Here is a 21,975-nt window from a genome sequence, read left to right on the forward strand (position 1 = left end):
CTAGATTATTCTTTAATGTTCCATGAGAATTTTACACTTAGTAGTCACAATTACTAATTTGTTATTTAATTAATATACTCTAAATTACAAAATAAATAATTGTGACATTTGTGAGAACCTGAAATTCCAGCAGTAGCAGCAGCTAGCAAATTTCAGCATGAGCTAACAATTTCAGCAGCAACTCATATTTCAGAAGATGGTATTTTCCAGCAGACAAAATCCAGAAGACAAAATTAAGCGGATAGAATCCAGCAGCAGAAGAGTTCAGTAGCGAGATTCCAGCAGATAGCTATTGATTCTGCTCAGGACTTTTAACTGAAGCATTTAACATGGAATAAAGGCTGTTAATGACAGATTATGGTTATTAATTAGAAAGCTAACAGTCAGATTTTGGCATATAAATAGCACCCTCAATCTCTGAAATTGTTGTTACCAAAATCTTGAGTTATCACTTGAAATTAGAGCTAAGAGAGTGCATTTTTCGAAGCTGTAAAATGCAGTAGTGAGGCAGATTTCCAGGCTTCAACCAAAATTCTTTAAGCAAATTACGGTAAGTGGTCTATGTATAAATATCTCGAAATGGGTTTGATAATTCCTGTTTCAAGTATTTCTGATCTATGATTTTTGAAGCACTGAAACTTAGTGGACTAATGGTAGGAATATATATTCTGAACATTACTGATAACTGATTACTGGCCTCACCCCTTAGAGAAGAGAACATATAGGGGACTGATATCAGTTTAGCCATGAAATTCACGAACATGCTCAGTGCTTACTTGTTAAATTTCTGATTACTGAATACTGATTACTGATTTCTGTTATGAAAATAAGAATTTCTGTATATTATTCATATTACTGTTTTTGTATGAAAATGATTTCGAAAACTGGGAGTTATACCCGCCCCCGCTTACTGAGTGACAACTATATCACTCACCCACCAAATCCATCTCAGATAAGAGCGAGGAAGAATTGTTAGAAGAAGAAGAACAACAACATCAGTTCTAGGGCTGGTGAAGAAGACTGTTATTTTTCTCAGTTCTGATTTATGTAATTAGATTCCACTGCATCTGTTAAGACAATATTATGTTCGGTTTTACATTTCTACTGCAAAACATTTGAGTTTGTATCAAACATTGAGATATTCAGTATTTATGAAAAAAAATACTGCTTTCTGAATTTTGTACTTCTGAGGCCTATTGTTTTCGAATGTAAATTTGAGAGCAACGTCGGTGTCGACCAACTCTCGTCCCGGGGAGTGACAGAATTCATTAAAACTCCTATCGATAATTAGACATCACTGATATATCGAAGGTATAAATTATGTTCACATAGTGAAAATTTTTGGCAGCCGCCGGTTTTGTGAACTCTTTCACTAAAATTGACAATTCCACTCTCTTTACTCAATTAGAAGTTAAGCAAACTTCCATGACTTCCATAACATGAAGTCAAGTTATAAACTCTTTTATAAGCAATTTGTTTGATCTTCATCTAACTATAATTGCCAAATTCAACTCTTTGAATTTGACTATCTCAAAAAGAACACAAAACTCAATACTTATGTGACTCTAAATGGTTCATGGATACAGCTAACCGTTGATTCACAACCTCATGTGATTCAAAATATTTTTTCCTATTCGGGCTTACCCTAATTAGCATAATTCTTTTCATCAACCCATTGATCAAGAACTTCAGAACTCAAGTCTGATTGCATCAATCGAATCATGGTAAGAGTGTCTAGTAGCATCGCTCCATGATTCTCTAATGAATCACTGATCGTACCTGCAAGAACCTTAAGTTATGTTTAGGGTACAATACGGTCTCTTCAACTCATATATTCTGATCGAATCTGCCACCATTGATATATCGAGAGTTGCAAATGAATTCAATAATAATTTGATGTATCTTTGAGTAATAATAGTGACATAGTATGTGCAACTGACTAAACATTTTTCCAAAATGCACATGTCTTACTCTGGCCAGAGATTACTTGCACCGTTAACTCATCAAATCACATGAGATATCTTCACCTGTAGGTGAGCAATTAATCATCGACTACAATGCATTGACTTCTACGTATTTTGATACTACATCCAATCTCGCCACTTGACGACCCTCAATAAATTCGGTAAACAGATCAAAGTGCATGCTAGTACATAGAACCTCCACGTTGTCCTGGGTCAAATGACTACTGTTGTACATCCATGCATAATCGTGGACTATTCCACTCAATAACTGATAACAACTTGGAGACTCTGAGATAGTGTTGCATAGTGAGTCATCAAATGATCAATAATCTGTATGAATGGACATCTTCATGCTCTTATAATTTAAACATGAAATTACCTTTATCCTTATTTTAGTTGGATGAATCGACTAGAAACCATTTTAGAATATGCATTACCTTTATCCTTATTTTAGTTGGATAAATCGACTAGAAATCAGTTTAGAATATGCATTATGCTAATAAATTTCACGATCTTATGTTGAAAGACAGACATTATGACATTTATTATATATTTAAAGATTTTATTTATACAATAGGTGGACAAAGTTCGGTGATTTGCATTGCTTTAAAAGATGTTCGTCCGTACACTTAGTCATCATATGCTATCATTATATATATATATATATATATATATATATATGCTCATCATATGCTATCATTATATATATATATATATATATATATATATGCTCATCATATGCTATCATTATATATATATATATATATATATTTATATATATATATATATGCTCATCATATGCTATCATTATATATATATATATTATATATGCTCATCATATGCTATCATTATATATATATATATATATATATATATATATATATATATATATATATATATATATATATATATATATATATATGCTCCTTTCTTGAAATTTTAACACGGCCCATTATCAAAGAACACGCTTGATCGAGTATGACAAAGTCATCACCACCTTCTTTGTTGTGTCATTTATGTAACTGAGGTTTTTGTTGGGTCATTTTAATTTATGATATTTCTCTCTTTTATTTCATTGAAAACATGATGGAACACTATTTTAATAAATGAAGATTTTTTTTCCCAATTCTCATATTTTTGTTTCCATTCGTAATAAGTCAAAAAAAAAAAGGCATGAGAACAAACCGAAGTGCATGGAGGCTAATATTTGCGATCGACATGCATGGTATATATGGTTATATATAGATTAAGAAACTTAATAATAAGGACAAATTACAATTTTAGTTTTGTAATTTGGTCTATTTTGAGTATTAGTCATGTAAGTTGTAAATATTTAGTTTTCATCCATTAACTTTTTATTTTTTTATTTTTTTAACCAAAAGTCGTTAACTAATTCAAATATTGTTTATATGACATCGATATTATTCTATGTAGTTCATGTAACGAGAATAAACTCATATTTCACACACCAACATAAATCTAAACAAAAACAAAAGGGAAAAATAAAGAAAAAAGACGCTCAATATTTCAAAATGAGAGTAAATGTTGGGTTAAGTGTGCATGAGTGAGAGTAGTATTGAGATGAGTGATCTCCTGGGAAGTTCTCATGCGTCAAGCTGCTGACGTTGCATCGCTTGATCTGGTTGGCTGAGTGGGCCATAAAAAAGTGACACAAGATTTTAACGGGTAATAATGTCTCTGTTGGGGACATGGACGATGGTAGGAAAAAGGTAAAACTGATCTGTAAGGGATATGAGCTAGACATCACCAGTAGATAGACACACACCTTCTCGGAATCATGGGTACCCATTAGCACCTTGCACTGCCACAAGTATAAGGAAATAAAGTTGTGTCTTGGCTAACAGCTATAGCTTTTGGCTTAGTAGTAAACGCTTGATCCTTACAGTGTTGCTTAGTGCATCATCAAATGATCAACAATCTGTATGAAAGGACATCTTTATGCTCTTACCAATGAAATATGGCGTTTACATCACAAATGTTAGTATCAAGCTCGAATGATCTTTATCCTTATTTTAGGCGACTAATTCGATTAGGAACCAGTTTAAAATATACAGTACGATTCCTAATTAACTACACCCAACCTCGACACCTGATGACCCTCAATAAAGTCGGTAAACGGATCAAAGTGTATGCTAACACATAGAGTCTTCACGTTGTCTCGGGTCAAATGACTACTGGTGTACAACCATTGCGTACTATTCCACTCAATAAGTGATAACCACTTGAAAAGTCTGAAGGAATGTTGCTCAGTGCATCATCGAATGATCTGAAAATCTGTATGAATAGACATATCTATGCTCTTACGGATGAATCACGTCGTTTGTATAACAAATGTTAGTATCAAGCTCAAGTGACATTTATCCTTATTTTAGACGGGTGAATCAACTAGAAACCAGTTTAAAATATACAATACACTTTCTAATGAGTCCCATGATTTTACATTGAAAAATATACCTCATAACACCTAATGTACATTCAAATATTTTTTCTATGCAATTTGTATGTAGCACAAAACGAATCCAAAGATGCGGAGAAAGTTCTGGTGATGTGCATTGCTGCCTAAGATGTTCGTCCCTACCCTTAGTCATATATATATATATATATATGTAGCTGCTGAGTTCCTTTGTGCCAATATTTACCTTTTGATCCCATAAAGTTGAATCATTTTTTATGGAGTGGTCCACTATAAAAAGTTCACAGTCGAAGCAAAGATATTAACAACCTTTTTAAAATGCTCCTTTCTTGAAATTTTAACACCGCCCATTATCAAAGAACACGCTTGATCGAGCATGACTAAAAGTCACCATCACCTTCTTTGTTGTGTCATTTATGTTTATATGTTATGTAACTAACTTTTTTGTAGGGTCATTTAAATTTATGATATTTTCTCTCTATTTATTTCATTGAAAAGCATGATGGAACATTATTTTGTTAAATGAAGATTTTTTTCCCAATTCTCATATTTTTGTTTCCATTCGTAACAAGTCAAAAACAAAAGCGATGAGAACAAATTTGAAGTGCATGGCTGCTAATATTTTCCATATGCGTGATGTATATGATTCTGTATAGAATAACAAGGACAAATTATAATTTTAGTTTTTTAATTTGGTCTGTTTCGAGTTTTAGTCATGTAAACTATAAATATATGATGTATATGATTCTGTATAAAATAACAAGGACAAATTACAATTTTAGTTTTTTAATTTGGTCTGTTTTGATTTTTAGTCATGTAAGCTATAACTATTTGGTCTTCATCCATTAACTTTGATGTATTTATTAATTTTTAATTTTTTTTACCAAAAGTCATTAATGAGAATAAACTCATATTACACACATCAAGATAAGTCTAAACAAAAACAAAAGGGGAAAATAAATCAAAATGACACTCAATATTTCAAAATGAGAGAAAAAATATGTTTTTCTTTATTTTTGTGACCCTCCTTGAATTGGACTATCTCAATGAGAACACATAATCTAATACTTGTGTGACCTCAATGGTTCAGGGATATAGCTAACCATGTGTTCACAACTTCATGTGATTCAGAACATCATTTTTTCGTATTTGAGATTACTCTAATTAACCTCATTCTTTTCATCAACCCTTTGATAAAAAACGTCAGAACTCAAGTCTGATTGCATTCATCAGATCATGACAAGAGTGTCTAACAGCATTGTTCAATGATCCCTAGGTATCATTGATAGTGTCTGTAAGAACTTTAAGTTATGTTTAGCATGCAACACAGTCTCTTCAACTCATATATCTTGATCGAATCTGCAACAATTTGTATATCGAGATTTGCAAATGAATTCGATAACAATGTAATGTATTTTTGAGTAATAATAGTGACATGGTATGTGCAACTGAAGAAACATCTTTCCGAAATGCACATATCTTACTCTGGTCAGAGATTCCTTGCATAGTTAATACATCAGATCAAATGAGATATCTCCACCCATAGGTGAACGGTTAATCCCCGAATACAATACATCGACTTCTACGTATTTTGAAACTACACCCAACTTTACCACCTAATGACTCTCAATAGAGATAGTAGATGGATCAAGATGCATGCTAGTACATAAAGCTTACACTTTGTCCCGAATTGAATTGGACTACTGATGTACAACCATAACCACAGACTATTCCACTCGATAAGTAATAATCACTTGGAAAGTTCGAGGGAGTGTTGCTCAGTGCATCATCAAATGATCAACAATTTATATGAATGGACATCTTAATGCTCTTACCAATGAAATATGGCGTTTACATAATAAATGTTATTCTCAAGCTCAAACGATCTTTATCCTTATTTTAGGCAACTGAATCGTCTAGAAATTAGTTTATAATATATATTACGCTTCCTAATGAGTTTCATGATAAATAAAATAAATGTCATAATATAAAATATTATTAAAATAAAATTATTTTTATATAATATTCAATAAAATCAAAGTCACATGTTAGCTCGATATTCACATACTCTAACAATCTCCTTCTTATGTTTTCAAGATCATCGAAATTTAGCCAAAAGCATCAGAAGTCAATATGATTAGTTGGAGAAAACTGATCAGTATTTCAAAAAAAATGGAAAAAAAAGGTGGCAGCCTATGGAAGAACGACATAGGAAGTCAGTAACTCTTTCTTTGAATAGGCAGAGAAAGGGGCATTTCATTATGGACATAACTGATATATGTAAAGCCATTCTCTTTTCCCATTTGCTTCTCTCGACATTGCCTAGGGATTTCAGTGCTGATGGAATATGTGGTCTTCGGTTCTTGATACACAAAGAACGTATCCAACGATGTGGAGAAAGTTCTGGTGATGGCATTGCTGCGTAAGATGTTCGTCCCTACGTACCCTTAGTCATCATATGCCATTATTATATATATATATATATATATATATATATATATATATATATATATATATATATATATATATATATATATATATATATATATATATATGTAGCTGCTGAGATCCTTTCTGCCAATATTTACATATGGATCCCGTAAAGTAGAATAAAAAGAAAGACCTTTTTTTATGGAGTCATCCACTAGAAAAAGTTCACAATCGAAGCAAAGATCTTAACAACCTTTTAAAATGCGCCTTTCTTGAAATTTTAACACCGCCCATTATCAAAGAACACGCTTCTTTCTCCGACCAAATGAATTTAATTATAGACAAGTTAATCACCATCATCTTATTTTGTGGTGTCATTAATGTTTATATATTATGTAACTGAGGTTTTTGTTGGGCCATTTTAATTTATTAATTATGATATTTTCTCTGTATTTATTTCGTTGAAAAACATGATGGAATACTATTTTAATAAATGAAGATATTTTTTTTTCAATTCACATATTTTTGTTTTCATTCGTAATAAGTCAAAAACAGAAGGGGTGAGAACAAATTGAAGTGCATGGCGGCCAATATTTGCGACATGCATGATATCTATGGTTCTGTATCGATTAAGAAACTAAATAATAAAGACAAATTATAATTTTAGTTTCGTAAGTAATAACTTAGATTGTTTAGAATTTTAGTGATGTAAGTTATAAATATTTTTGTTTTCATTCACTTGGATTTTTTTAATTATTTTTTTAGTAAAAAGTCATCAACTCATTCAAATATTGGTTGTCTGTTTTCGATGTTATTCAATGTAGCTCATGTAACGAGAATAAACTCATATTACATACACCAACATAAATCTAAACAAAAATAAAAAAGAAAAAATAAAGGAAAATGACGCTCGATATTTCAAAATGATAGGAAAAAAAAAAGCTTGTCGTTTTTCTTTATTTTGCTTAGATAGATTTAAATGTGCATAATATAGGTTTTATTCTTACTATATGAAACATGTATGAAAGTATCGGTTTCAAATAAGTAATATTCAATAGATTTAGCGGTCTCGGGTGGGAAAGAAAACACTGAACAAAAAAAAATCTAATTTAGTAGATGAAAACCAAATATTGATAAGTTACACTACTAAAAACAAAACATAAAATGACAATCTTTCCAAATAATAATTGGGTAATGAAGAATACTAAATGATGTCAAGGGTGTTTAAAATGTTGTTCATACATGGATAAATGTTGAATGATCCATATTCAAAATACGGGTGCTGGCATCCATATATATATATAGTACGCACAGCCATGCACCTCAGTCCCGATATTTGCTTCCTTTCTCTTTTGATTTCTCGCCAAACAATTAGTAATTATGAGGTATATATGATCAGCTGCTAGCAGTCAAGAATGACTTTAGACTACTATACGTGAGAAAACGAGATTCCACCCCTCCACTTTCTATGTTCAGCACTACGTACAGTAGCAGCCAGCCCAAATATTTTGTCAAAACTTTTGTTCTCCCCCTACCAAAAGCATGGTCAACTTACGCACACTAACCTAACCACCTCAGATTAATTAATATTTAGTAATTCATGTGCAGCATCTATATATAGACTCCAGTTACCCGAAACAATTTGCTAGATAGGGTGGGGGACCGATGCAATACTAGCAAACAACATTCTTATATATACATACACGGATAGAGCGTGAAAGGCAGAACAAAGTCATGGGTGATTTTGCAAATCCTGACGCTGACACAACACATAACTCAACCCCTATGACTCCTCGGCTGGCATCTGTGGCTCCGACACCACCTGTAGCCCAGACTCCGCAGATCGTCTCCCTCCCTCCTTCACAATACCACTCCCCATCGCTCTCTCGGTCGCCGCTACTTACTCCAGGTGGAACCAATAAAAGAACTCCAAGAACTCGTACCCCGCGCTTCATCACTCCATTCGGCAGCCCTTTGAGAAAAGCACTTAAGCTCACGAAGCTTGACCCTCAGGATGCATGGCTCCCGATCACTGAATCAAGAAATGGAAACGCGTACTATGCAGCTTACCATACTTTATGCTCTGGGATTGGGATTCAAGCCCTTGTTCTTCCTGTTGCTTTTACGATTCTTGGATGGTAATTCAGACATTCGTTTTCGTAATTAATGATAATTTCCTCTTAAAAATATTCGACTTCTTATTGAAGTTGTCTTTTGCAGGACATGGGGTGTGATTTGCTTGACCTTGGCTTTCATATGGCAGCTATACACGTTATATTTACTGGTGCAGCTCCATGAATCTCCAGAGAGTGGAATACGGTACAGCAGATACATGCAATTAGCCGGCGCCACTTTCGGTGAGCTTTCGTTCACTAACTAATTAACCGTCACTGAATTGGCATCGATCATACATAAACATAGACATCGATCATGATTTAATGTCCAAATTACAGGAGAAAAGCTGTCCAAATTCCTAGCAGCGTTCCCGATTATGTATCTCTCCGGTGGTACATGCGTGGCACTGATAGTGATCGGTGGCTCGACCTCGAAATTGCTTTACCAAACTCTGTGTGCAGGCACATGCACAACCAAGCCTTTAACAAACGTGGAGTGGTACTTGGTGTTTACGTGCGCGGCGGTGCTTCTGTCTCAGCTTCCCAACTTGAATTCTATCGCCGGGCTTTCGTTGATCGGTTCCCTCACCGCCGTTGGTTACTGCACCGGAATATGGGGCGTCTCCGTGGGCAAGGGGAGGCTGCCCAACGTGTCGTACGATCCAGTGAGGAAAGGCACCGAAATCGGCAGAATTTTCGATGTTCTGAACGCACTTGGGATCATTGCTTTCGCTTTCAGAGGACATAATCTCATCCTTGAAATCCAGGTGAGCCCAATTTTTCAAACGCACACAATCTTTATTACACTAATAATAATTTAAAATTAATACAGTGGGTTCTGCATGGTGTTGACCATTTATGAATTGCGCACAACCTGTATAAAAATATATTCAAAATTATTTATTAAATTGATATAATGTATTGCAGAAGATTTTTGTTTTTTGAACATCTAATTGAAACGGCTTTGATTTATTTCTACTTCTTGTTGTAGAAATAATGAAGTCCAATGTTGTTTGTCATCATTATCTTCATAGCGCTTAGAAACTACGAAGTCGTTTACTGTGTGGAACGTGTTCATGATCAAGAAAATTGCTCCAATTAGTGAAAAAAAGATATATGAACACAAACTTTAAATTGGTCAAAATTTTGGACGTGGAAAAGTCGCATGCACGCATTAATGTTAAGTGAAATGTGAAAAGGGAAATTTTTGTATTCTAGTAAAATTGGCATTTGAACGTAGGCCACCATGCCTTCCAGCGAGAAGCATCCATCCAGTGTGCCCATGTGGAGAGGCGTCAAATTTGCATATTTGATTGTGGCACTCTGCTTATTCCCACTGGCCATCGGCGGCTATTGGGCTTATGGTCGAATGGTATGTACCTAAGTCTTTATTAACCAACTTAAAGACACACATATGCAAACATCAGATAACAATTTAGTATAATGCATTGGCAGATCCCTCCTAATGGTGGGATGCTAGTAGCTGTATTTGCGTTCCACGGGCGCGATGTTGCGCGATGGGTGCTGGGATTGATAAGTTCTTTCGTGATAATTAATGGGGTGAGCTCGTTCCAGATATATGGCATGCCTATGTTTGATATGATGGAATCCCACTATACCATCAGGTTCAAGAAGCCATGCCCCTGGTGGCTCAGGGCAGCAATACGTGCCATGTTCGGATTCGGGTGCTTCTTTGTTGCTGTGGCAATCCCATTCTTGGGTAGCGTGGCGGGGTTAATAGGAGGAATCGCCTTGCCGGTGACTTTGGCGTACCCGTGTTTCATGTGGCTGAAATTGAAGAAGCCGACCATGTATGGCCCAACATGGTGGTTGAACTGGGGATTGGGACTATTGGGAATGGGCTTGAGCGCAGCCTTGATTGCCGCGGGTCTCTATGTTGTGATAGATACCGGAGTACAAGTTAGCTTCTTCAAGCCTCAGTAAATGATCAGGACCTGGGAAAGAAATTATCAGGGATAAAGAGTTAAATTGTAATTTTTTTCCTTTTTTATTTTGTTTCTCTTAAGCATCATTACTTGTGATTGTGATATATGTATTGATACTGTGGCCTTTTTTTTTTAAAAAAAAAAGAAGAATTATTAGAACACTAACCTATCTTCAGCCCCTGCCAACCACAAAAGTGTATATGATATACAAAAGAAAATAACTTTCAACCAAAAAAAAAAACCAAATTCTAAGGCTACTGCGAAGTACCCAAATGCAGTTAATGGTATTTAGAGTCGAAAACGGAAAGATTTAAGGCATGGAAATTCCATGAATGATATGAAAAAAACACTGAGATTAACCGAACAAACTAGGAAACAAGATCATGCGAAACCAATGAGTTTTTGAGAAAGATGGTTAGCTAGAGGACATTCTTGTAACGTGTGAGTATTATATATGCACAAGAAGTAGTTCCATGCAAAGAGTGACAGTATGCAAAATGGAAGGCTCAACGGACAGCCATCTACTTCTTTTCCGGCTCTTCTTTTTGCTTTTCTTTCATATAAATCTAAATCCCACCAGTCCTCTTCCATTTCCATTCACAATTAATGTAAAATCTTCTTCATGAATCAGGGAAAGACATGCACGTGGACTAGTAGAATAGTTTTCCTGATATGGCTTTGGGTAGCTGGTAGTACTGCCGAAGATCCTTACAGGTTCTTCACTTGGAACATCACTTACGGTGAAATTTACCCCTTCGGCGTTTGCCAACAAGTATGTTCTTGTAAATAGCAATGCTTCCAAAACCACGCATCTCTTATCAGTTGAGCTCTATTGTTTCAGGCAATTCTTATAAATGGTCAATTTCCTGGACCCTGATGTTTACGCGGTCACCAACGATAATCTCATAATCAACGTACACAATAATCTGCCGGAGCCATTCCTTCTATCCTGGTCTATCCAATACTCCTTGTAAGATTTGAATGTTAAGATTATTTTCTAATGTTATGATTAATATAGGAACGGGGTTCAGCAAAGGAGAAATTCATTCGAAGATGGAGTACATGGAACTACATGTCCAATTCCTCCAGGCAGCAACTTCACTTACAAAATGCAAGTCAAGGATCAAATTGGAAGCTTCTATTATTTCCCATCCCTTGAATTCCACAAAGCAGCTGGTGGATACGGAGGGATCAGGATCCTCACCAGGCCTGAAGTTCCTGTTCCATTCCCCCAGCCTCACGGGGATTTCACCATTCTCATTGGAGATTGGTACATAGCAAATCACAAGGTCATCAAGAAGAAGACACCGTTTCTAAATAACATATTTAGTCCCTGCAGCTAAAACCCAATTGAAAGAAAGAAAATCCAGAGCACGAATTCGATCAGTCAGTTTTCGAAACAAAGATTTAACAGGTTTCACTTCTCCTAAATTTGCAGAGCTTGAAGTCCATTCTAGACCAAGGTAAAATGCTCAGGTTTCCAGATGGAATCCTCATCAATGGTCGTGGACCTAATGGTGCGTCATTCACGGTTGAACCAGGTACTCATACTAACATGAAGCACGTAGATCCTATTATATTCTGTTATATATAATAAAAATTTAAATTTTGGAGCTAAAAACCTATTTCAATCATTGTGTGATACTAGCTTATTTTCGGTTCTTCTTCTTGTTTTGATTTATGTTTTTCCGAACGAAATGTTGTTTGATAGATTGGAAAACGTTATGCAAATATTAAAAATATTTTTATTATTAATTTATTTCTTAATTATTTAGAATATGGGGATGCACGTGTTTTTTATATGCTAGTATTCATTAGGTAGAAAATGACATTATTGTCCATTCGCAATTTGAAGGAACCATGGGAAACGGTAATTTTTTACTATAGTCATTATTGTCCATTCACTATTTGAACTCAGTTAGTGGAATACTAATTTTTTGTTTTCACATTTGGAAAACAGTATCCTATATATGTCAATGCTAACGTAAAATAGTACCCTCTCACTATATCCAAAAGTTCAATTTTAGTTTAGTTATACACGTCTGTATATTGTTATAGACCTCACATGTTCAAATCAATTTTGAACCTTTGGATTTTACATTAAGATACTACCCTCATGATAGCACAAATTCAACCGACGTGATTGTTTTTTCCAGGAAAAACATACAGGCTAAGGATATCAAACGTTGGGCTTCAAAATTCGTTAAATTTTCGCATTCAAGGACATGTTATGAAGGTGGTAGAAGTGGAGGGTACTCACACTATGCAGAATACCATATCTTCCCTAGATATCCATGTAGGCCAGTCCTACTCGGTGCTGGTCACTGCAGATCAACCTGCTAAGGACTACTACATTGCAGTGTCAACGCGATTCACAACCCAAGCCCTCATCACTACTGCTGTCCTTCACTACAGAAACTCCATAACACCAGTATCTGGCCCTCCACCACCTGGTCCGATCACTGACATTCAGTGGGCGCTAAAGCAAGCTCGTTCTACCAGGTAGTTTTCGGCCATGCACTGATATGACATTATGGGAAACTTTCTAGAAAGCATCCTATTCATCACTGCAAAGGACATGTTTTGTTATTTTCAGGACTAATCTAACGGCAAGTGGACCAAGGCCTAACCCTCAAGGTTCATACCACTATGGCCAGATCAAAGTGAACAGAACCATCAAGCTAGCTACTTCAGCCGCTCTAATTAATTGCAAGCAGCGTTATGCAGTTAATGGTGTTTCATTCATTCCAGCAGATACGCCACTCAAACTGGCTGATTACTTCAACATCGCAGGAGTATTCCATGTCGGAAGCATTCCTGATTACCCCACCAGGGTTCAACAAATTCACATTGACACGTCTGTTATGGGAGCTGACCACAGAGCTTTTGTGGAAATAGTGTTCGAGAACCATGAAGACATCATCCAGAGCTGGCACCTTGATGGATATTCTTTCTTTGTTGTAGGGTGAGCGTCTTAATCTGTGTCTAAATTATATGGATGCAGGTTTACTTACGAGCATTAAGGTTTGCAAGACTGTTTTCAGGATGGACATTGGTCAGTGGACTACTAATAGTCGAAAACAGTACAATCTTAAAGATGCCATTTCACGTTCAACCACTCAGGTTCAAAGATTCAGTCAACTGCTTTCTGCAAACATGATGTGTCCCAGTATATGTTCTCTGCTTAATACAGTATGGGGATTGCCATATTTGGTTTTTATGTTACAGGTTTATCCCAATTCATGGACAGCGGTTTATGTTGCTCTTGACAATGTGGGAATGTGGAACCTGAGGACTGAGTTTTGGGCAAGGCAATATCTAGGACAACAGTTTTATCTGCGTGTTTATACACCGACTCACTCTGTCAGGGACGAGTATCCCATTCCAAAGAATGCATTGCTTTGTGGAAGAGCCAAGCACCGGACCTCTTAAGATTACATTACCTCCTCAAGGAAAATAAAAAGTAGAAACCATTTATACAACCTAAAGAATGGCCCTAACACAGCAACCTTCTTTATCTCTGACAGATAAATACAAGAAAACGAAGGTGGGATTTGTTGAATTATCTTTGTATTCAGTAACTCGTTAAAATGAATTACAGATTGCCTTTATAATTCATTAATCTCAAATGAAAGTACAGATTGTAGAGAAGCGTTAAATTATTAAGGGGAAAAAACAATCTCGATGAGGGTAAAACCTATTTGTTATCCATGTATGTAATTAGACTTGCATTCTCAATATGCAGAGACACAAAAGATCTCAAAGATGTCTTGAGAATACCAAAATCAATTTTATCTATGGATCTCGGTCATTAAGCAGGGATGTCCATTTTGTCGGATTTAGATTCTATGCTGGTTGAAAACACAGCATAGCACCACGTACTTTTTACACATGATCACTGATCATCTCGTGTAAAAAAGAGCACAGCACATGTTCAGCCACATCAGTAGGATCCAAATCCTATTTTTTCATCTAACGTTCATTCGAACTCTGCCACCTCTAACTCTGCCACCTTGTTACGAGGTTTATGATTTTCACTGTATAAATCAATCATTGATTATCTTAACAACACATGAATAGGCTTCTCCAGGGTCCAGTGACGTATATAACTCGTCTAAGAATCATGAATTTTCACTTTAATCACGTGTTAAATTAACTTTTTGTATTTATCTATCTTTTATCTTTCTACCAATCGATGAATTTTCATGAAAACAAGAATGGGGGACTGACTGCGAATTTAGTCAGTAGTTACATTAGGATATCAAGACCACCTCACTCTTTTCATAAAAAAATGTCTGCTTGTGTGACAAATATTTTATACTTGGACGGTGACACAAAACAGCACTATAAATTGAATCAAGAATGCAGAAAATTATCAAAAAACCTGGGAAATAAATTTTGACGTCATGCTGAACCCTGCCATAGAAATTTTAGGAAGCAAAAAATCATTTACCTTGCGGCCTGGTTACTTGGTTATGGCTATGACATTCCTTAATGCGTCATTATGTTTCCTTTTTTTTTTTTTTACTTATCATATTAATTAGCCAAAGCCATCCCTCACTTGGGTGATGACTTAAAACCCCAACCATTTTCACATTTGGGGATTCAACAGCCGATGTGGGAACTTATAATCGTCTCCCAACTGGAAGGTCGGCAATGAATTCAACAACGCTGACTTTCTCGGCTAGTTCAACTGTTGATTTGTTTCATTTTCAAGAAATGGGCGATGTTTTCACATGGATATATTCTTGTGAGTTTGATGTAAAATTTTCTTACTTCAGCTAAGCTTTCGGGCTCAGAAGAAGCCCACTCCTTTCTGCTTCTACTTGCCCTCAAGTCTCATTTCATACACCATCTCTGCAAAGGACTAAACTTTGCTTCTGCTGGTGCAGGTTTGCTAGATTCAGCCGTTACAAATGTGGTAGGCCAAACTCAGAGGCTCAGTTCTTTTTATATCTCTCCACTATATGCTAAGACTACATTATTTTGGTGGACTCAACAACCAGTTGTGCTGTTATCTGAGGAAAGCTTATACAAGGGCATACCTTAAACTGATAATTTTTCATATCCATGGACAACAGACTTTGTATGGGCTGGGAGCAAGAAAATTTGGCATCATAAGCTGGCACCATTGGGTTGCTGTCCATCCAGTAGATTCATGAGAAAAAACACTAATGGTACCGATGGTTTCTTCAACGCTACGAATGATTTTGCAGTCACATTCTACATAGCCCTGGACAATCTTCTAGCTAACATCAGCTCGCAACTTCCTGGGATAAAGTATTCACTCAGACATGCATACAGAATGGCAATTGATGTTATAAACAATCCAATAGCCTTTCGTTGGAAACTCAATACATTACTAGAATTATGATGCTTGGATCAGCATATGCTGCTCTGCTGTCAAAGAAACCACTGTTGAAAAAGGTTGAATTAATCTTACTCTTGAGTTTTCTAGTTTATGTCAATTGTCTCAGAATTTGAGAGCGTGTTTATGGACCGTTAAACGCGCGAGGCCCCTGTAATTCAACACCTACTCTTTGTACAAACCGCAGTAAGTATTTTTTCTGGGATTTGTTCCATCCAACAAATAAAGCCTCCCGTTTAGCTGCTCAAACATTATATTCTGGTCCACTATATTATGTGTCACCAGCTAATTTCTCTCAACCGGCTAAGGACAACTAATGAGCCAGTCAGACTCAAGGAATAGTTCTGTTAGATGCCATATTCTGTATCAGAATAAATGAATTGAGACAGTGGATCATTATCAGGTCCATGGGAAACATAATATAAAGTTCAAGATGGCAAATGAATGCTTCATTTTATGTGTATTATGTAATATGACATCAACAAGTCATAATAATAATAACAATAAGTAAAATAACTATGATAAAATGACTGAAATTTACACAGAAAATAACACAAATTGAGCCAATACATGATGATTTCTCTCCACAAATTGATTGTCTACCAGAATCAAACAGCAAAATCTCTCCGTGCATATCTAACAACATGCCGCCTCAGCCACAGCTGATACATCACCATATGAAAAGCATCCATCGGCTGAGGCTCCAAGTTCCACACCAAATGCTTACTTGCCGCCACACCCAGTTCTCTCATCTCCATGTATTTTTCGTCGCTCACGCCGTTCAACACAGCCTTCATTCGCTCAGCGCCGCTCCTCGCCGCCACGAGCAGAGCCATGTCAGACCATCTCAGAACATCAAGGAACGGTAAGTCCTGAATCGGACGGTCCACAATCAACACCGGCACACAACCTACAGACATCGCCTCCGCCATTCCAGCGACATCACCACTATAAACAAACAGACAAAACTTGCTCTTTTGAACATTCCGCATATAATCCAACGCCTCAGACTCCTCCACCAAAAATTCATTGTGCAACTTCAACTCGTTGACTAAATTCGGCTCCGTTTCCCCGTCCCATTTCATGTATCCCAGAAAAGATTTATCGGTCATTGGATTTTCTTGGTCCTGCGCGTGGGAGAGAGCGAGTGGGGACATATTAAAGGCAGGCAAAGTTATGTCTTTATGCGGGACAAAATAACCTGAAACAACGGGGAAAACGGAGACTTGGACGGAATTTTTCTTCAGCTCGAGGACATTTCTGTCGGATGAATAATCGATACCTGCGGGTGAAACAAAGAAATGATCAGCTCCTAGAGTTCGGTTCCAGTAGGGGTGGTTGTTTCTGAGGTCTCTGACTAAACGCGCCAGAGATCGCGCGGAGGTGCCAGGGGAGAAGGGAACGAAAAAGAGGTGAGCTTCAGCAGGGGTCAAAGGTGAGACAGGGGCTGCGAGAAAGAGAATCGTAGAACAGCGAAGTGGGAAGTTCGGGAAAAGAGAATGGAGACTTGGGTGTGTCGTAGATGAAAATCTTCAACGTTCTGAGCATGTTCTGGTAGTCTTGGAAGAGTGTGGTGGCGGACATGTACGGGGAGGGTGATCCGACAGCGAAATATGGTAGGATGAGGAAGAAGAGGAAAAAACACACGGCGGGGTTGGCAGCCATTGAAGTCAAAGGTCGAAGCTTAAGCTTTTTGTCACAGGTTTTGACAATAAATATGGTTGTTGGAACAACTGATTCTAGTCTTTTCATCTAGCAAAGATTATCAGATCGTTATTACTATTAATTGTAATGTCCATTAATAAAAATAATGTCACTTTTTATTAATTATAATGTCCAGATCCATTAATGATAATAATTCATTTTTATTAATTATATAGTTAATAAAAACATATATTATTTTGTTAGAAGACAGTGGAACCGACAGAAGGGTTTGAAGTTTTCAACTAACCATCGATTATAACAGGAAACAGTCGTAATAAATACAACCCTTTTGCAGAAATTTGCAAGGGCTAATGATAGTACAGATTATTCAAAACTAACCAACATATTACATGTATCCTGGCTAGACAAGAAAAGTGTACGGGAATGTTTGAAAGAATCTTGGTAGAATGTACAGAGATGATGGTCTCTGGTGAGACATGAAATGACTGATAGTCAGTCGTCTTCTACGAGCATAAAGTTGCCAGGATCCGAATAAGCACCATATTTGCGTCTGATTTGGTTCACATGCTCGTCTCTCATTTTTTGCATCTCCGACCAATATTCTGGCTCCTCCAGCAAACGCAATATCTGCCATTTCAGAATAAAAATGAACCATAGCAGCTTTTGATTGATTAATGTAGGATATATAGATATTATATATTTAGGATCAAGAAAATTCATTCGAGCTGAATGTTACTGTTTTCATTGCGGGTCTTCTGGAAGATGAATGTAGAGACAAAGGCGAGCCACGGCCATCATTATTTTCATCTCATCCTTGTCATGTTCTCCGTGAAGGATTGGATCGATTAGTCGTTCAGAGAGGCCGCTGTTGAGAAGAGACCTTGCCTGCATATCGCATTGGTGTTCTTAGAGATCCGGAAAACAAGAGGACTGCATCAACTTCATAAAGATTCATTGAGAACTCAGATCGGTTCAGTTTTCGTTACCCATAGTACTAAGCATTCTTGATTAGAGCCGGGGCTTGTGCGAATAGCCTCATTTCCTGTAATTAGTTCCAATATCACAACCCCATAAGAGTACACATCGATCTTTTCATCGACTTTGCCGTACATCACGTACTCGGGTGCCTGGTATCCGAATGATCCACTCACGTAAACAGGCATCTTGCAGCCAGCAATTGATTCCTCAGTTTGAAGATCATGTGCTGCTGCTGCTCCAAATTCTGATAGCTGAAAGTTTTTTTTTTTCAAAAAAAAAATCATAATCTGAGATATAGAAGGTTTTAGTCCTTAGAGTCTTGGTTGTCTGTTGCACCAACTCCAATAACCTTAATTATACATTCAAATGCAACTCAAACAGAACTTACCTGTGGTTCACAGTCTTTAGACAGGAGAATATTAGATGATTTTAAATCTCTGTGAATAATGGGAGGATAACTTGAATGGAGATACTCTAATGCCTTGGCTACTCCAACCGCAACTTTCATCCTCTCACTCCAAATCAGTTGTTTGAGCCTTTGCTTCAGACTGGAATCTACCGAGATGTAAACAATAGCAAACATTTCTGCACAGCAGCAGTATCCAAGAAGTTGAACTATGTTCTCATGTTTAAATCCACTCAGCATTTCAAGTTCTCTACAGATGATTTTTTCAGAATCTTGAGAGGCCTTAATAACCTTAATTACAGCGGCAAGCCCAATGGCTTGATATACTTGAACACTCTCCCGTTCCTCGATCAAAGTATCGGGACTAAAACTTTTTGTTGCGCAGCTGAGTTCTTCATACATAAATCGCCTGACGTGCCCTTTCATTTCTAACATTGCCACTGTCTGGAAGAATTTTGGGGAAAAATGATCGTGCTGATGATTCTTCTTCGTGACAGTAAGTTCTGAAGATGGAGATGTCGAGGAAGTAGGCATTGACAAAAACTTTCTGAATAGATGTCTGGTTTCAGACTGGCCACAGCAGTAGGATGCAGATACCGGGGATGACATGGAAGACCGAAGAACCCTATTAGTCGAGCCTTGCTGTGAAGTTCCCGCGTTTTGAAGAAGGATTTTTCCTCCATTATCCATTACCAATAGGTCACAAGTGGGAGGCAATGCTTTCAAGAATCCGGCTATGTCCGAATCTTCAGGGCTGCAGAGGAGCACAAAAGCAGAGTCAGAAATCTCTCTCTTGTAGCTTGTGTCTCAGTTTGAGTGAAGGTTCCACTTTTACCATTGATTACTGCATCCAATTGCAAGAATGGTTGCAAAATTCATTCGAACTAAGTGGGTTAGTTCAGTTAAGTAGCAGTTTCCAGCACAAATCTTTACTTCAAAATCCACCTGAAACATTAGTAACATATAAGAAGAGAATCTCCAAGTCGATAACGAAGTATAAAAAGCATTACAACCTGCTTTGATTTACAGATGTCTTCGTGGATGTGAAATGTATTGGGATCGAAAGTGTCATCGGACTGCTGGACATGAACAGCAAGAACACTATCCCCTCTCACAACTACCAAATTCAGCAACCGAAGCAGCATCTCCCTGCTGCAATTATCATGCTTCAAACCAATAATGACCGTCTTTTTCTTCGCCAGCCTGGTACCTCGGCGTGAGAAAATCCCCCCACTCCTCCTCGGATTCTCATCCATTACAGGAAAAATGATTTTCAGTGAAACGAAGGCACCCCATTGCAGATTATTTTACATAAATTCATGTTTTCACCCAAAATAAATACCAACGGCTGTAGAGTATTTAAAACTAAATACAGCTCATGGTGGCTCGAGAAAGACAACGACTTGAGGGAGAAATGGACAGGATAATAACTATTGATCTACGGCATTAAATGCATGGAAAAAAAAGAAACAAGTTTAACAAGGGAAACAAGAAAGAATTCATTGTCCAGATAACTAAGCCACCTAACTTCTATAGTTTCTTGATCTTGTGAAGTCGGCAGCACTTAAAATTGTGATTCCCCTGTAGGTAGCAAACAAGTAAGAAAAGATTACACGATCAGAGAGCTTCCTTATCATCGAACAAATTGGTTTTTCCTGTGAGTGACAAGTACTTTCGTGTACATCTCTTAGCGTGAGGCAGCAGCAGGCATGACAGAGGCATTTCCCTTTTCGTTTTACTTATGATGTTGATCCTTTCCAGTCAATATCATCACTTCACACGTAACAGAAATATTACAACAAAATTTAATGTTGAAATAACTTCGCTCTCTGTACTTTTGTGTTATAAATTTTCATTTTCTGCTATTATTTATTGTACAGAGTTTATTAAATTTCTCATCCAAGTATTGATGGTCTGATTTATCTCTTCACGAAACCATTTATTAGTCGGCGTGGCACTTATCATAAAGTCTGAAAAAGTGTCATAAATAGATAATTAATTTTGTATTCCTTTGGCATGGTTGATGAAATGGTAACATATGTATAATATTAACGATGACAGCGATAATGTGACAAAACATGAGTCATTAGATCAATTGTTAAGATAGTATTATTAAAGTAACTTAAACTCGACCCAAATTTGTTTTAAATGAAAAGCAATAACATCATTATTTGCCGATCTTGAAAGGGAAACTAGACAAAAGCAACTTCAAATGCACATCTAACAAACCAATAGGAATAAAGTAGATCATAACACATTTAATGGAAAATTTACTCTTTGCTGAAACAAAGGTTAGGAAATCTATCTCACCTAAAAGTTGAGATAACTATGCTGTGAGACAAAATAATGCCTTCCCAACATAGAATGGATCCATTAACCAAAAATTTAACATTTATAAAAGAAGTTACCCCAAGTTTTATTTTATATTTCATAGGTCTATACTTCATTTGTGCCTAGTAAAATGATCATCTTCGATTTGGTACTTCTGCAATGCTTCAAGAGAGATTTAATTTTCAACATATGTTTTTTTGAGCAAGTCTCCTTCCGAGACGGTCTCGTATGTATTAATCTATAGGATTGGTCGATCTGATCCATACGTAGAATAACAAGTAATATTTTTAACATAAAAATTAATATTTTCATAAGTCGGATCGAATATGACATATATGT

At 36.5% G+C, this 21,975-nt stretch overlaps 2 protein-coding genes and 2 pseudogenes across 2 annotated transcripts; 2 read left to right on the forward strand and 2 right to left on the reverse strand.

Moving 5' to 3' along the window:
• The first annotated feature begins 8,452 nt into the window (after positions 1-8,452).
• On the forward strand, positions 8,453-11,053 carry LOC140826894 (lysine histidine transporter-like 8). Its single transcript, XM_073189435.1, has 5 exons — positions 8,453-8,966; positions 9,049-9,185; positions 9,282-9,709; positions 10,183-10,314; positions 10,398-11,053. The coding sequence occupies exons 1-5, from the start codon at positions 8,563-8,565 to the stop codon at positions 10,884-10,886; spliced, it is 1,590 nt and encodes a 529-aa protein (XP_073045536.1). The 5' UTR covers positions 8,453-8,562; the 3' UTR covers positions 10,887-11,053.
• Positions 11,054-11,356: 303 nt separating this feature from the next.
• LOC140826887 (L-ascorbate oxidase homolog) lies at positions 11,357-14,595 on the forward strand (annotated as a pseudogene).
• A 2,088-nt stretch (positions 14,596-16,683) lies between these two features.
• On the reverse strand, positions 16,684-18,041 carry LOC140826900 (probable glycosyltransferase At5g11130; annotated as a pseudogene).
• A 156-nt stretch (positions 18,042-18,197) lies between these two features.
• On the reverse strand, positions 18,198-21,050 carry LOC140826907 (probable serine/threonine-protein kinase PBL7). The gene is made up of 6 exons (XM_073189452.1): positions 20,319-21,050; positions 20,141-20,250; positions 19,288-20,059; positions 18,908-19,150; positions 18,658-18,806; positions 18,198-18,548 (listed from the first exon to the last, which is right to left on the reverse strand). Exons 1-5 carry the CDS (start codon positions 20,559-20,561, stop codon positions 18,663-18,665), a joined length of 1,512 nt encoding a protein of 503 aa, XP_073045553.1. The 5' UTR covers positions 20,562-21,050; the 3' UTR covers positions 18,198-18,548; positions 18,658-18,662.
• Positions 21,051-21,975: the final 925 nt, after the last annotated feature.

This window comes from Primulina eburnea, chromosome 1, assembly GCF_022965805.1.
Source record: "Primulina eburnea isolate SZY01 chromosome 1, ASM2296580v1, whole genome shotgun sequence".
NCBI lineage: Eukaryota > Viridiplantae > Streptophyta > Magnoliopsida > Lamiales > Gesneriaceae > Primulina > Primulina eburnea.